At 42.7% G+C, this 15,026-nt stretch overlaps 1 protein-coding gene and 1 non-coding gene across 3 annotated transcripts in view; one reads left to right on the plus strand and one right to left on the minus strand.

The window, feature by feature from the left end:
• The window catches only part of NCAPH (non-SMC condensin I complex subunit H), a 42,187-nt gene that overhangs the window by 13,574 nt on the left and 13,587 nt on the right, over nucleotides 1–15,026 (plus strand). For both annotated transcript variants that reach the window (XM_012786905.3, XM_076000994.1), the window contains exons 7-11: nucleotides 6,156–6,345; nucleotides 8,117–8,208; nucleotides 9,002–9,207; nucleotides 13,965–14,113; nucleotides 14,715–14,821. In XM_012786905.3, the coding sequence (XP_012642359.1) occupies nucleotides 6,156–6,345; nucleotides 8,117–8,208; nucleotides 9,002–9,207; nucleotides 13,965–14,113; nucleotides 14,715–14,821 (744 nt within the window). The remainder of the gene's footprint in view (nucleotides 1–6,155; nucleotides 6,346–8,116; nucleotides 8,209–9,001; nucleotides 9,208–13,964; nucleotides 14,114–14,714; nucleotides 14,822–15,026) is intronic.
• LOC142870401 (small nucleolar RNA U13) lies at nucleotides 7,645–7,745 on the minus strand. The gene has a single exon (XR_012918803.1). It is a non-coding gene; the product is annotated as a small nucleolar RNA U13 (small nucleolar RNA).

Raw genomic sequence — 15,026 nt, forward strand, 5'->3', positions numbered from 1 at the left:
AGATCTTCCAAGAAGAGCTCAGGTTGTGGCCTGGGATTAGATGACTGCAGCATAGGTGGGAAGAGGGTGGCAAAGGCTGGGATGGGTTAGGAATTGGAAGGGAGGGTAGTCGAAAGCTGCAGTGAGAGTGAGGAGATCATCTAGCTTACCTCGAGGCTGGTTGTCCTAGTCCATTTGCGTTGTTATAAAGGAGTACCTGAGGCTGGTTACTTTATAAAGAAAAGAGGTTTATTTAGCTCATGGTTCTGCAGGTTGTACAAGAAGCATGGTGTTAGCATCTGCTTCTAGTGAGAGTTTCAGGAAGCTTCTAGTCATGGCTGAAGGCAAAGGTGAGCTGGTGTTCAGAGATCCCATGATGAGAAGTGAGAAGAGGGAGTGAGAAAGGGGAGGGGGGTGCCAAGCTCTGTTTAATAGCCAGCTCTGGAGGAACTGTTTAACAGCAAGAACTCACTCATTACCGCTAGACAGCACAGCACAAACCCATTCAGGAGGGCTCCGCCCCCCATGATACAAACACCTCCCCTTAGGCCACACCTCTAACATTAGGGATCATATTAGGGATCATATTTCAACATTAGGGATCATATTTCACCTCTAACATTAGGGCCACACCTCTAGCATTAGGGATCATATATCCAACTATTATCACCAGTGGCTTGAGAGTTTTGTAAAGAAAGCATCCACCACAGCAGGGGAAGCATGTCCTTAGGAGATCAGTGTGTCTCAATTAGTACTTCTCAGCCTGTTTTTCACTGTCATTCTTTTTTTTTCTTTTTTTTTTTGAGACAGAGTTTCACTTTGTCGCCCAGGCTAGAGTGAGTGCCATGGCATTAGCCTAGCTCACAGCAACCTCAAACTCCTGAGCTCAAGCGATCCTCCTGCCTCAGCCTCCCAAGTAACTGGGACTACAGGCATGCGCCACCATGCCCGGCTAATTTTTTCTATATATATATTAGTTGGCCAGTTGATTTCTTTCTATTTATAGTAGAGAGGGGGTCTCGTTCCTGCTCAGGCTGGTTTCCAACTCCTGACCTTGAGCAATCCGCCTTCCTCGGCCTCCCAGAGTGCTAGGATTACAGGCGTGAGCCACTGTGCCCGGCCCACTGTCATTCTTGCTTTTGCTTTTGGTTCTATGGTGAAATGTTCAAATTAGGGATTATTAAGTACCAAATGGTTGGAAATTCTATTTTCTAGCCATCTTCTTTCTTACCAGGTAGATCCAGTTCTGGGACTAAGGAAAATGGAATACTTTCCAGGCCTGCACTAGCCTTTCTCATGGTTATAAAGAAAAAAACAAGAGAGCAGGCAATCAGTGCTGCTTCCTCTAAACCTGCAACTGTTGGACTGTGGTTTATTTGTGCCAAGTGAAATCAGTAATGTCATAAAGAAATGCCAACTACCCCAGTCTTGGAAAGCTTTTTTTGCTCTATAATCTGCTATAAACTTGTAATAGTCTATACGCCCATGCTACCCCGAATGTGCCTGACCTCATCTGCTCTCATGATAATCAAGAGTATGGAAGATAAAAAAGAGGGAGAGATTGTCACAAACTTAAAATTTGAAACTCCAACTGTTTATTAAACTATTTTCTTGGAGATCAGAAAGCAAATGTTATGTGGGTGTGTCTAGACCAGTTGACATCACTTGTTTATATATGAGCTGATGTTTTTTGGACACAGCTCTCTACTATGTACAAAATGCTTGCTGTCATAGGCAATTCAAACATTATTATGCTCCATTTCTTTTTTTTTTCCAGCATATAATGGGGCTACAAATATTAAGGTTACGTATATTGCCCATGCTCCCCCTTGCCCCTCGAGTCAGAGCTTCAAGCGTGACCATCCCCTAGACTTTGCATATCTCACTCATTATGTATGTATATACCCATCCTGTCCTCCCCCCTCCCATCCGCCCGACACCGATAAATGTTATTCCTATATGTCCACTTAGGTGTTGATCCGTTAATACCAATTTGCTGGTGAGTACATGTGGTGCTTGTTTTTCCATTGTTGAGATATTTCACTTAGTAGAATGGGTTCCAGCTCTATCCAGGAACATACAAGAGGTGCTATATCACCATTGTTTCTTAAAGCTGAATAGTACTCCATTATATACATATACCACATTTTATTAATCCACTCATGTATTGATGGGCACCTGGGTTGTTTCCACTCCTTTGCAATTGTGAACTGTGCTGCTATAAACATTCGAGTGCAGGTGTCCCATTTGTAGAGTGTCATTTCATCTTTTGGGTAGATACATGCCCAGTAGTGGAATTACTTCATAAATTCAAGTGGTAGATCTACTTGTATCGCTTTAAGGTATCTCCATATTGCTTTCTACAGAGGCTAAACCAGTTTGTATTCCCACCAGCAGTGTAGGAGTGTTCCTATCTCTGCATCCATGCCAATATTTATTGTTTGGGACTTTTTGATAAAGGCCATTCTTACTGGAGATAAGTGATATCTCATTGCAGTTTTGATTTGCATTTCCCTGATGATTAGAGATGTTGAGCATTTTTTTCATATGTTTGTTGGCCTTTATTCTTTCTTCTTTTGAGAAGTTTCTGTTCATGTCCTTTGCCCACTTTTTGATAGGGTTGTTTGATTTTTCCTTGCTCATTTTCCTGAGTTCTAAATAAATTCTAGTTCTCAGCCCTTTATTGGATGTGTAGCTTGTGAAAATTTTCTCCCATTCTGTGGGTTGTCTGTTTGCTCTCTTGACAGTTTCTTTGGTTGTGCAGAAGCTTTTTAATTTGATCAGGTCCCATTTATTTATTTTTGTTGCTGCTATGATTGCCTTTGGGGTCTTCTTCATAAATTCTTTGCCTAGACCAATGTCTAGAAGAGTATTTCCAACATTTTCCTCTAGAATTCTAATAGTTTCACACCTAAGGTTCAAGTCTGTTACCCATTGTGCGTTGATTTTTGTGAGAGGTGAAAGGAGTAGGTCCTGTTTCAGTCTTCTGCATGTGGCTATCCAGTTTTCCCAGCACCATTTTATTGAATAAGGATTCTTTTCCCCAGTGTATGTTTTTGTCTGCTTTGTCAAAGATTAGTTGGCTATATGATGATGGTTTTATATCTGGGTTCTCTGTTCTGTTCCACTGATCAATGTCCCTGTTCTTGTGTCAATACCAAGCTGTTTTAATTACTATAGTCTTGTAGTATAGTTTGAAATCTGGTAAATTGATACCTCCTATTTTGTTTTTATTGCCTAGAATTGATTTGGCTATACGGGGTCTTCTCTGGTTCCATATGAAGTATAAAACTATTTTTTCTATATCTGTGAAAAATGATGATGGTATTTTAATAGGGATTGCATTGACTCTGTAGGTCACTTTGGGTAGTATAGACATTTTAACAATGTTGATTCTGCCGACCCATAAGCATGGTATATTCTTCCACCTGTTTACATCATCTGCTATTTCTTTCTTCAGTGTTTCATAGTTCTCCCTGTAGAGGTCTTTTACCTCCTTAGTTAAATATATTCCTAGGTACTTTATTTTCTTTGTTGCTATTTTGAAGGGAATTTAGTCTTTGATTTGGTTCTCACCTGTACTGTTGTTGATGTATATGAATACCTCTGATTTCTGTGTGTTGATTTTGTATCCTGAGACTTTACCAGATTCATTTATCAGTTCAAGGAGTCTCTTGGTTGAATCTTTGGGGTTTTCTAGATATAATATCATATCATCAGCAAAGAGTGAAAGTTTGATCTTTTCTGTTCCCATTTGGATGCCCTTAATTCTGCTCTCTTAGCAAGGACTTCTAGCACTGTGTTGAATAGAAGAGGAGATAGTGGTATGCTCCAGTTCTTTATACCAGGAGAACACAAATAGATACAATGTAAGGAAGGTCAAGGCACATGCTACAGGAGACCAGAATGGGTAGGGCTCAGACTTTGTAGAAGAGGCAAGATTTGAACTGGGCCTTGAAGGAAAGCTAGGTTATTTATGAGATGGACATTGTCAGGGAGGTGATTCTAAGAGGCAGTAGAAAAGGTCATGGCCCAGGAAAGTTTTGGTTCTTAAGGGAGCAGGATAATGTACAAGTTTGACTAGAGCTGAGGATTTACTTGTAAGTAATCACCTAAAACGACCCTGGACTTTACCATACAGTGTGTTACCTACCATAGCCCCCTTTTACTGTGACTTACTGTGGACCCTTGTTTCAGAAGGTTTCATCTTCCCAAACTGTGCAGTCATCAGTGATTCATTTTCCCATGGATACTCAGGGATGTACATCAGATCTAATTTACATGAAAGAACCACTGTTCTCATACTGGCATGATATAATTCTAGACACAAGTGAGGAAAGTTATGTTAGTGTTTTCAGCTTTATTGTGGGTCAATGTACAATTTCCATGTTGACTCTGAAATGCTGAATGTAGTTTCATTAACTACCTACATAAGACTTCTAGGGGTTTGAGGCTCCAGATGGGAAACTATTACTCTGGTTAGCATTTGAGGAAGGGAATGGGCGCAACAACACTGGCATTTTTAGAATAAGAATTGGGAGAGACCAGAGATAAGGGTTGTATTAGTGGCAGTGGGGATGGAGAGACACACTGAGAGGAAAACCCACCAGGCTGTGTGGCTGCCTGTGTGAGGGAGCTAGGAGAACATGGAGGTGACGGATGTGCTACTCTGGTACTAAGGATGATGAGAGAAGGCAGCAGCCAAACCTCAGTTCTGGTGAGATTAGTTTCAGAGCTAAGGGGGCCAGGGAAGAGTCAGAGAACCACATCCGTGTTGTGATATTCAAGGCCCTCCCTCTCCATATAGTAGCCACATTCTGAGGCATCAGGAAGACCTGTGAACCCAATACCCAACTGTATCTCCTGTCTCAGGATCATCCTTGGCTTCCACCCTCTTGCCACATATGCATGTTCCTTGCTCTGTCCCTATTCGCCTTTGGGCTTGGTGTCATGTGGCTATGCCACTCCTGCTCCTGACCCAACGTTGGGGACCTTCTTACACTGTCAGGTTTTACCCAGCCATCTAGCCCTATTGACTGTGCCTGCCATTTGCCTGAATGTCTTGGGTGTGTTTTTCCAAATCCTAGGAAATATTTCTATTTAGAGGAACAATAGAACCTTGTGACTAGCTTCATCACACAGGCTTTTTAAGCCAACAGAATTTGTTGCGATAGCATTTTCTGGCACTGGCATTTTAGATATAGCCATTTAAAAACAGTGATTCCTCTGGGAGGCCAAGGCAGGTGGATTGTTTGAGCTCAGGAGTTCAAGACCAGCCTGAGCAGGAGTGAGACCCCGTCTCTACTAAAATAAAAATAGAAAGAAATTAGCTGGACAACTAAAAATATATAGAGAAAAAATTAGCTGGGAATGGTGGTGCCTGCCTATAGTTCCAAAGACTCGGAGGCTGAGGCAGAAGGATTGCTAAAAGTCTACGTGTTTGAGGTTGCTGTGAACTAGACTGATGCCACAGCACTCTAACCGAGGTAACAGAGTGAGACTTTGTCTCAAAATAATAAAAACAGTGACTCATGAAAGGAGACTAGCAGAAAGATTCATAACCAGGTGTATTATAAATAGATTGACACAGTGTGTGCTTGTCACCACATACTGTCTTCTGGAACAGTATGCATTTATCCATCTGACCACATACAGCCTTTCTTTTTTTTTGAGACAGAGTCTCCCTTTGTTGTCCAGGCTAGAGTGAGTGCCATGGCATTAGCCTAGCTCACAGCAACCTCAAACTCCTGGGCTCAAGCGATCCGACTGCCTCAGCCTCCTGAGTAGCTGGGACTACAGGCATGCGCCACCATGCCTGGCTAATTTATTCTACATATATATTAGTTGGCCAATTAATTTCTTTCCATTTATAGTAGAGAGGGGGTCTAGCTCTTGCTCAGGCTGATTTGGAACTCTTGACATCGAGCTGTCCACCCGCCTCAGCCTCCCAGAGTGCTAGGATTACAGATGTGAGCCACCGCACCTGGCCCAGCCTTTCTTTTGAACTGGGATTTTACCTGATCAATTAGAAAGCCCCTCCCCACTTTTGCTCATGTGCAGAGACATTTCAATCTAGTACATAAATCAGTGGAAGAGCAGGGTCCAACGCATGAGAGTTTATATTTCCTTTGGATACATACCATAATTCTTTGGTTCCCTCTCTTTTTTTTATTCAGATCGATCCCATGTTTCAGAAGACTGCAGCTTCATTTGATGAGTGTAGCACAGCAGGGGTATTTCTCTCTACCCTCCACTGCCATGACTATACAAGTGAGCTGCTTTTTCCTTCCGACGTCAAGACTCTCCCCGCTGCAGAATCTCTTGAGTTGCCAGATTTAGGTTGGGTAGAAATCACAGATTTAAAAGGTAAGTACAGCCTGGGCATGGTGGCTCATGCCTGTAATCTAGCACTTTGGGAGTCCAAGGAGGGAGGACTGCTTGAGCCCAAGAGTTCAAGACCAGCCTGGGCAATAGTGAGATCTGGTCTCTACAAAAAATAAAAAAATCAGTTGAGCGTGGTGGCATGCACCTGTAGTCCCAGCTACTTGGGAGGCTGAGGCAGGAGGATCAGTGAGCTATGATTATTCCACTGCACTCTAGCCCTGGCAACAGCAAGACCCTGTCTCCAAAAAATATATAAATGAATAAAAAGTAAGTACAAATAATGCCTTTTACCAGAGCATTTCAGTCATTGGAGAAGTTTCTATATAGAACCATGGTGTATAATAACCCCATCATGCTCTTGTGTTGCTTAAATCAGTGGTCCCCAACCTTTTTGGCACCAGGGACAAGTTTTATGGAAGACAATTTTTCCACAGACTGGGGATGGGACGGGGAGGTGTGATCAGAGCTCACGTGGTGATGTGTAGCCCATTTCCTAACAGGCCACAGACTAGTAATGGGCCACAGCCTAGGGGTTGGGGACTGCAGGCTTAAATTACTCATAAGGTTCCTCTGGAATGCCAAATTCCAGAGGAACTTTTAGGAGTGCCTAGCAACCTACTAACTTTTGTAACCATTGTCTCTGGTCTATATGCGCCACATACTTTAGGTACTCACTGCACCTAGCTGTCACTGTCAGGGCTCGTCCTGGAGTGTCAGAGTTTGGACTTAAGAAGGGGACTTAAAGAGACCTTTATCTAGTTACAAAGGCCTTATTCTTTATTACCAATCCAGGGGTCACGAGGAGAAGAGGGCATTATGGATTGTTTTGAAACTCCTCTGTGACAGTCTCAGAACTGACATGTCCTATTATCAGTTCCCTGTACTGGCTTGGCAAAGATTTTAACATCCCTCCTGTTCTACCTATCCATCCCCTGCTTGGGGAATCTTCTCAGGATGTTGTGACAAGGTGAGGGCAGGTGTGAAGGCCAGATGCATGCAGTGTAATAGCTACTCTTGCGTGTAATCATTTTTACGTGTTGAATGAAATTGATCTTTCCCCTCCAGGGCTGTACAAGTATGACCACACCAATTCTTGTCCTTTTTCTTCTTGCCTAAATTTTGCTTAGTGTAACTGTTTTATGCTAATATTCTATTTTCCAAGTTTATGCTCTCTGCTGGGGCTCTAGTCCCCTGAGGTAAGTAATCTCTTGTTAGTTTAGTTTGGGACTAAAAATAAGTACCATTTCATGATTGTTTATGTACTTAGTGTATTTTTTTTCACATCAATGGGTAATGTGCCAACATTGGAGCAAGGTTTGAGGAAAGCACAACTCACAAATGTGTGAAAACCCAGTTGTCATGCTTATGAACTACAAAAGGATCTACTTAGCATACTTTTAAGAAGAAGGGATTTTGATTTCCCAACTATAGCATAGGGCACAGAGTTCATTTCACAATCAAATGTCTGTGCTTTAGGTTTCTCCCTCTAGTATTTTACTAATTCGCGGAATGACAGTACATTAGCCTAACCCCAATGTGGGTGTTGCCTGTGTACCTTCTGGCTCCCTGGAGAGTCCCAACACAGAGTTTGGCTGCCAGCCAGCCACTGTTGATACTCGAGCCTCTGCTGGAGAACAGTGAGGTGACTGTGTGCCTCTCCTCTCTGTTGTGCCCTTGGTGTCATTTTGCAGGGAATGAGGAATGTACTTGACTCACCTCTAATCTCTCTTTGTGTTCTTGCTGTCCTTTCCAGTGCCCTTGCAGCAGTGTACAGAAGATCGCCAGATCTGCCCTTCCCTGGCTGGATTCCAGTTTACTAAATGGGACAGTGAGACACATAATGAGGTGAGGTCAACTTTTGGACTTATAAGGCCTCTGGGCACTCCTCCAGCGGCTTGTAGTTTCAGTTAGATGGCCCAGGATTAGTTCTGCCCAATGGGAACCAAAACTGTGGCATCATTTTCTATTTAATCAGGAGTACAGAAAATATTTTCTTTGGCACTTCTGTAGGGACAGAAAACCTGGGGGTAGGGGGTAAGGGGGGTTGTGACCCTCAGCAGGACTATTATATAGCTAAATGAATTCTGGGATCAGCTTCATGTTCTCTCTTCTGCTTCCCTAGGGTGAGATGGCCCTGCCATTAATGGGTGAACCTTTTTTGTCAGATTTACTCTTGAACATGGCCTAGTGGCCTTTGGTTTTTGAGGCTGCTGTCAAGCTTGAGGAATTTCCTGCTCTTTGGGGTTGATTCCCTTGGCACAGAGTTTCCTGAGAATTGTCATGTGTAGAGCTTTCCTCTGTGTATTTTTAGCATGGCCCCCTTTAGCCTACTTATTACAACTTCCAAAATAAATGGTCTCCATGGAAAACTGTTTTCTGTAAACATGCAGTTAATGGGTGAAGATTCCTGTTTCACATTTTACAAAATGTGCCTGACAACAATACAGCTTCATCCTGTGCTGCACAATATAAACTTCCTCAGGATTATCATGAGAACTCTGGCTCCAGCAGTTGGGGGGTGGGGAAGGGTGGTGCAGGGGAAAGAGAAGGCTGGAAACTGGAATTTAAGGTTGCTCCAATGGCAAACTGGTGTGGTTATAGGAAGCAGAACTTGAGAACCCTTGTTTTGTCCCTCTAGTCTGTGTCAGCCCTGGTAGACAAGTTTAAGAAGAATGACCAGGTATTTGACATCAATGCTGAGGTTGAGGAGAGTGACTGTGGGGACTTCCCTGATGGGCCCCTGGAGGACGACTTTGATGCCAACGATGAACCTGACCACCCTGCAGCTGGGGATCATGAGGACTTCAGGAGCTGGAAGGAGCCCTCCCAGGTTCAAAGCTGCCAGTAAGGCTCTCAGGGTCACAGAAAGCGTTTCCATAGGAGTTTTCCATCCATTCTTAACAAATTTTCTGCTGGGGCTAATCTAATTTCCTTTCTGATTGGCTAGGCTGGTGCGACCTGTTGTACACATCAGCTGCTGAGCCCTTCTGACTCGTAGAGGAATCACATCTGGCATTGAATCTTGGCTCAGTCACTTTGGTGGTTATAAAACTGACATTGTAGGAGTTTGTAAGGATTAGAACAGTAAAGTGCTGGAACAAAGTACCTGGGATCTGGCAGCTACTTTAGTCTGGTTATTGTTACCACATGCATTTTCATGCAGACTGGGCACGAGCAAAGCAAGGAAAACGAAATCAACAGTAAAATCGAGCATATTTGGAGGAGGGCTAGCAGAGTTGGTCTTTAGTAATTTAAATGTTTGATTACTCTAGTAAGCATCATTAAAAAAATCACATTGGTTGGCCTTTATTATTTATAGTTTATAGATTAATATTGTTTTAATTTGGGATATGATTTAGGAGCAGAAACTCACAACCCTTTAGTGTGTAGGACCTCTAAAGGCTTTGAATGGGCCCGGGAGTAGGAGATTCCATGGGGTTAGAGTAAACTGTTCCTCTGTTAACTGTTATAACAGAACTTTGCAAGCCTGGGATTGGAGACAGCTGAGCTGGTTTAATTTGTGTAAAACCCTAGAAGTTATAGAGTATAATTTCCCACAAAAACACTGCTTGAATGTCTCCAGGATAAGAGATTTCTTTTCTGAGCACAGTTTACCCATGTGGGAAATGATTAAACTAGTAATGTCTCTGAGAATCCAAGTAGAAACGTGGGGGGCTGAACGTTTGGCACCTCCAGGTGAAATTAACCATCCAGGCCATTAGCACCATCCTCTCCTGATTTGTACTATTAACATAGCTGTGGTTTTGCCCTATTCCCATTCTGTTTTCTAAGAAATAAGAAATGGCAGGCAGGTGAGTGGGATAAATTCTTCTAATGTCATTTTCAAATGTCAGAGTAGAATTGTTTCGTTTCTTTTCTTTTTTCTTTTTTTTTTTTGAGATAGAGTCTTACTCTGTTGCCTGGGCTAGAGTGCCGTGGCATCAGCCTAGCTCACAGCAACCTCAAACTCCTGGGCTCAAGCAATCTTCCTGCCTCAGCCTCCCAAAGTAGCTGCAACTATAGGCATGCATCACCATGCCTGGCTAATTTTTTCTATATTTTTAGTTGAATATTAATTAATTTCTTTCTATTTTTAGTAGAAATGGGGTCTGGCTCTTGCTCAGGCTAGTTTTGAACTCCTGACCTTGAGAAATCCACCTGCCTTGGCCTCTCAGAGTGCTAGGAATACAGGTGTGAGCCACTGCACCTGGCCAAGTTATTACTTTTCTTAAACCAGTGAGGTGACATCTGAGGGACTCACAGTAACAAAGGGCTTCAATGACTTCATTTTGTTTTAGAAGATGTTTTCTGCTGGTTATTTTGAACAGATGTCTCTCCCCAGTTCCAAACAACACAAAATTTAGACTCTATCCTACTGAGTGCACTAGGGGTAGTAGGCTGTGGTTCTAGTCTCAGCTTTTGTTCCTCCTGTCTCAGCCCCTTGAGTGGCTGGGACTACAGGCATGTGCCACAATAGCCTGTTAATTTTTTCATTTTTAGTAGAGATGGGGGTCTCACTCTTGCTCAGGCTGGTCTTGAACTCCTGACCTCAAGCAGTCTTCCCGCCTCAGCCTCCCAAGTGCTAGGATTATAGGCATGAGCCACTGTGCCTGGTCATCATACCGTTTGGGGTCTTTGTTTTCTCATCCATAAAATGAAAGGTTGGGACTAGATGATAATAGGAATATCTGATGTTTATTGAGCTCCTTATTATTCTGACTTTGTGCCAGACATGATAACAGATGCCTTACATGTGTTATTCACATTATTTATATAACATATAAAATGTAATTATTTAATACTTGCAACAACTCTATAATTAGGTCCTGTTATCCACATTTTTCAGATGACGAAACAGCCTCATTGGGGTTAAGTAATGGTGCGGAGCTGGTTGTCACCCAGTACCTTTGACCAGTCCAGGCTGTATGTAGTGAGCTTTGGATGGCAGGCTTCAGTCCAGACCACCTGAGAATCTCAGTGGGTAGAAGTGGGTAGGCATTGATCACCATCCCCAGGTGATTGCATTGTACGTCCAGGAATGAAAACCACTGTACTCTACTGAAAGGTCTTTAAGGGCCTCTAGCTCAGGGTGGGGGCAATGCTGGATAATAAATAACAGAGTTATGTAGGATGCCCCATGTTATTGGTTCCTGAAAGGCAATACTTTGGACAACTGTGCACGGTATAAAAGTGGAGCTCTTTGTGGACATATACTAATAAGGACTCATCTGCCAAAGTACTTGATATCTAAGAGCAGCTCAGGTAACTCCCCTCTTTCTGCAGTGGTGGGGCCAAGTGTTCTCTAGCTGACCCATCTGTGGTACAGGTGTGCTTTTATAGTGTGCTTACTGTGTTTAAAGACAGAGTCAGGGGTCAGGGCCCAGAGTCCAGCCTCCTTTGTTCATGTGAGAATGAAGCATTCTGCTGCATGCTGGCTGATGTGCTAGGAGCCAGCTGGAAGGAGCCCTTTAACTTGCTGGTATTAGGACAACGGGACTGAACCGGGAATAAGTTGAAGGAGAAGCCCTGTGATATTAAGGGTGGGAGGACAGAAGAAATAAAGAGTTCCACTGGAGAGGATGGGAAAAGTTTGATGGAGGGGGCAGGCCTTGAAAAATGGATAAACTGTGGGTTAGTTTAGTCACTGAGTGGTGAAGTTAGGACTGGTTGAGTGCCTGCCACACAGCATTGTGTGTTGAAACAATTATTGAATGACTGGCGTTCAAGAAGGCCACAGAGCTTCTGTCCAGCCCTGGTCCACAGACTCTTGGGAATGGGAGCCAAGCTCTTCATACCTTTGCCTATAAATTCCCAGCCCAACTGCCAAAATTTTAACAAAGAATAACCATGAGAATTGAGTAGGGATGCTATTGAAACCATCTTCTTTCTCCCTCTGGAGGTCACAGTGCAGTACATTTGTTACTTAATAACATAGGCTAGGTGTCAGATTCTATTATAGCACTAGGGCTTACAGACTAGAAATGTGATTTTTTTTTCAAAGTGTATTTTAGTTTTTTAAGTTAAGTTTTTTTTTTTTTTTTTTGGAGACAGAGTCTCACTTTGTTGCCCAGGCTAGAGTGAGTGCCGTGGCGTCAGCCTGGCTCACAGCAACCTCAATCTCCGGGGCTCAGCGATCCTACTACCTCAGCCTCCCAAGTAGCTGGGACTACAGGCATGCGCCACCATGCCCGGCTAATTTTTTGTATATATATTTTTAGTTGGTCAATTAATTTATTTCTATTTTTGGTAGAGACGGGGTCTCACTCAGGCTGGTTTCGAACTCCTGACCTTGAGCAATCCGCCCGCCTCAGCCTCCCAAAGTGCTATTAAGTTAAGTTTTAATAGCAATAAATGTATAAATACCATTTCCTACTTTTGTTTTTTAAAGACGCTGTAGATAAAGCCAAAGTCCTCTTTTCAAAGCTTTTTTAGCTTATTCTATAGGGCTTGATGTAAAGGGGGTTTATAGGTATGGCTCAATACAAATATAAAGCCACTCTTTTTTTTTTTTTGTGAGACAGAGTCTTGCTTTGTTGCCCAGGCTGGAGTGAGTGCCGTGGCACTCACTTACAGCAACCTCAAACTCCTGAGCTCAAGCGATCCTGCTGCCTCAGCCTCCCAAGTAGCTGGGACTACAGGCACGCGCCACCATGCCTGGCTAATTTTTTCTATATATATTAGTTGGTCAATTAATTTCTTTCTATTTATAGTAGAGACGGAGTCTCACTCTTGCTCAGGCTGGTTTTGAACTCCTGACCTTGAGCAATCCACCTGCTTCGGCCTCCCAGAGTGTTAGGACTACAGCGTGAGCCACCGCGCCTGGCCTAAAGCCACTCTTAAGTTTCCTTGTTACCTTTACCTTTACAGGGCAGTACAGCAGCTTTCTCTCATATCAGAGCCCTTTAGGAGAGAGCTACCTCATGCATTCTAGTACCTTGTAGAAAGGGTAAAAAGCCAAAGCAAACCTGCCATGGTGGACTGGCCACTTAACTTTGCAAACACAGCAAAGAATAAAGCTGATGACTTAACGGATTATAAGGGGGCCTCCAAAGTGGTTGAAGGACTAAAAATGTAAATTAGAACACCTTGTTTTACCTTTAGTAGGAATTATAGTGGTGTCTCTTGGAGCCCTTATTTCTGGAAAGATGGTGAGGAAAGAATGAGGGACTGTCATCTTGTGTCGCAAGAAGCCTTGTGTATGGAAAGATGCTGAGGCTGGGATTCAGGGAATTATGTCTAATTCCTAGCTCTGGCATTTTGCTAGCTGTGTAATCTAATGTAAAAACTTAATTTCTCTGTATCTCTGTCTTCCTATCCATCAAATATGGGTAAACTAGCATTTTTTGAAGCACTTTGAAACTTCTGAAGTACTTGTGTAAATATGATCATATTATAAAATTAAGAGAAGCAAAAGCACTTGAGAAGTGAAAACTAAGGAATTGTTAATAATGAAGTTTTTATATTGGACTTCCTCTTAGAAATGCTGCTCATTTGTGGAAAAGTGAGTAGGTAGAGTCTTTAATGATACCATATGCTCCTTTACATGTAAATACACAATTATATAGAGAGCATATACAAACATGATTTCATGTGTGTTACAGGGAAGAAACAATTTCCCTTGGGGATGGAGATATTAGGACCATGTGCCCTCTTCTTTCCATGAAACCTGGAGAATATTCCTATTTCAGTCCCCGAACCATGTCGATGTGGGCTGGCCCGGATCACTGGCGCTTTAGGCCTCGACGCAAACGTATGTACTTTTAGATGGAACTTTAAGGAAAGAATAGTATAGATGACCAACCAGTCAGCAGTTAGCCAAGGAAGGGAATGCCAGTTGTGGCTCTGTTGCACCTCCTGATAAGCTGAAGAAGCATACACTTAAGCCAGCCTCCTGGTTGGACAGTCACTTGGCCTGGCCTGGAATGAAAGGTCAGTCAAAATCTAGGCCTCTGAATGGGAAGAGTAAGTATCTGGAGACAGGAGAACTGAATTTACAACCTCACACTGCTCCACATAACTTTACACAATGGCCCTAGGTGGGAATGACCACCGAGCTTTAGGGGACACGTAGTAGTTATTGCACAAGCCAGCACTCTGTAGAATGCAGAAGGGCTATGCCAATGCCAGCGTTATGTGTTTTGCATTCTCTCTTTGAAAGGAAGGAATTAGCATTTTTTTTATGTGTTTTGTTAGCCAAAATACAAATTATAAGTTTAGAACAAAAATGAGATATATGATTTAGCATTCCTACTACTGTTGTGATGCTCAGACACAAATGCCATCTTGTAGATAAGTAAATAGTTTAGGCCACAGAGGTGAAACAGTGTTGACATCTATGTTCATTTCTGCAGAAGATGCTCCCTCCCAATCAGAGAACAAAAAGAAGAGTACAAAGAAAGATTTTGAAATTGACTTTGAAGATGATATTGACTTTGATGTATATTTTCGAAAAACAAAGGTTTGTGTTGGATTTATTAGTATTGGTGCTTTCTTAAATTACTTAAATTACTCTTTGCACTTCTCTTTCCCTTTTACCTGTGATTTTTTAAGAGACAGTGTCTAGCTCTGTCACTCAGGCTGGAGTGCCGTGGTGTCATCATAACTCACTGCATCTTCAAACTCCTAGACTCAAATGATCCTACCTCAGCCTCTCAAGAAACTGG

This window comes from Microcebus murinus, chromosome 3, assembly GCF_040939455.1.
Source record: "Microcebus murinus isolate Inina chromosome 3, M.murinus_Inina_mat1.0, whole genome shotgun sequence".
In the NCBI taxonomy this organism is placed as follows: Eukaryota; Metazoa; Chordata; class Mammalia; order Primates; family Cheirogaleidae; genus Microcebus; species Microcebus murinus.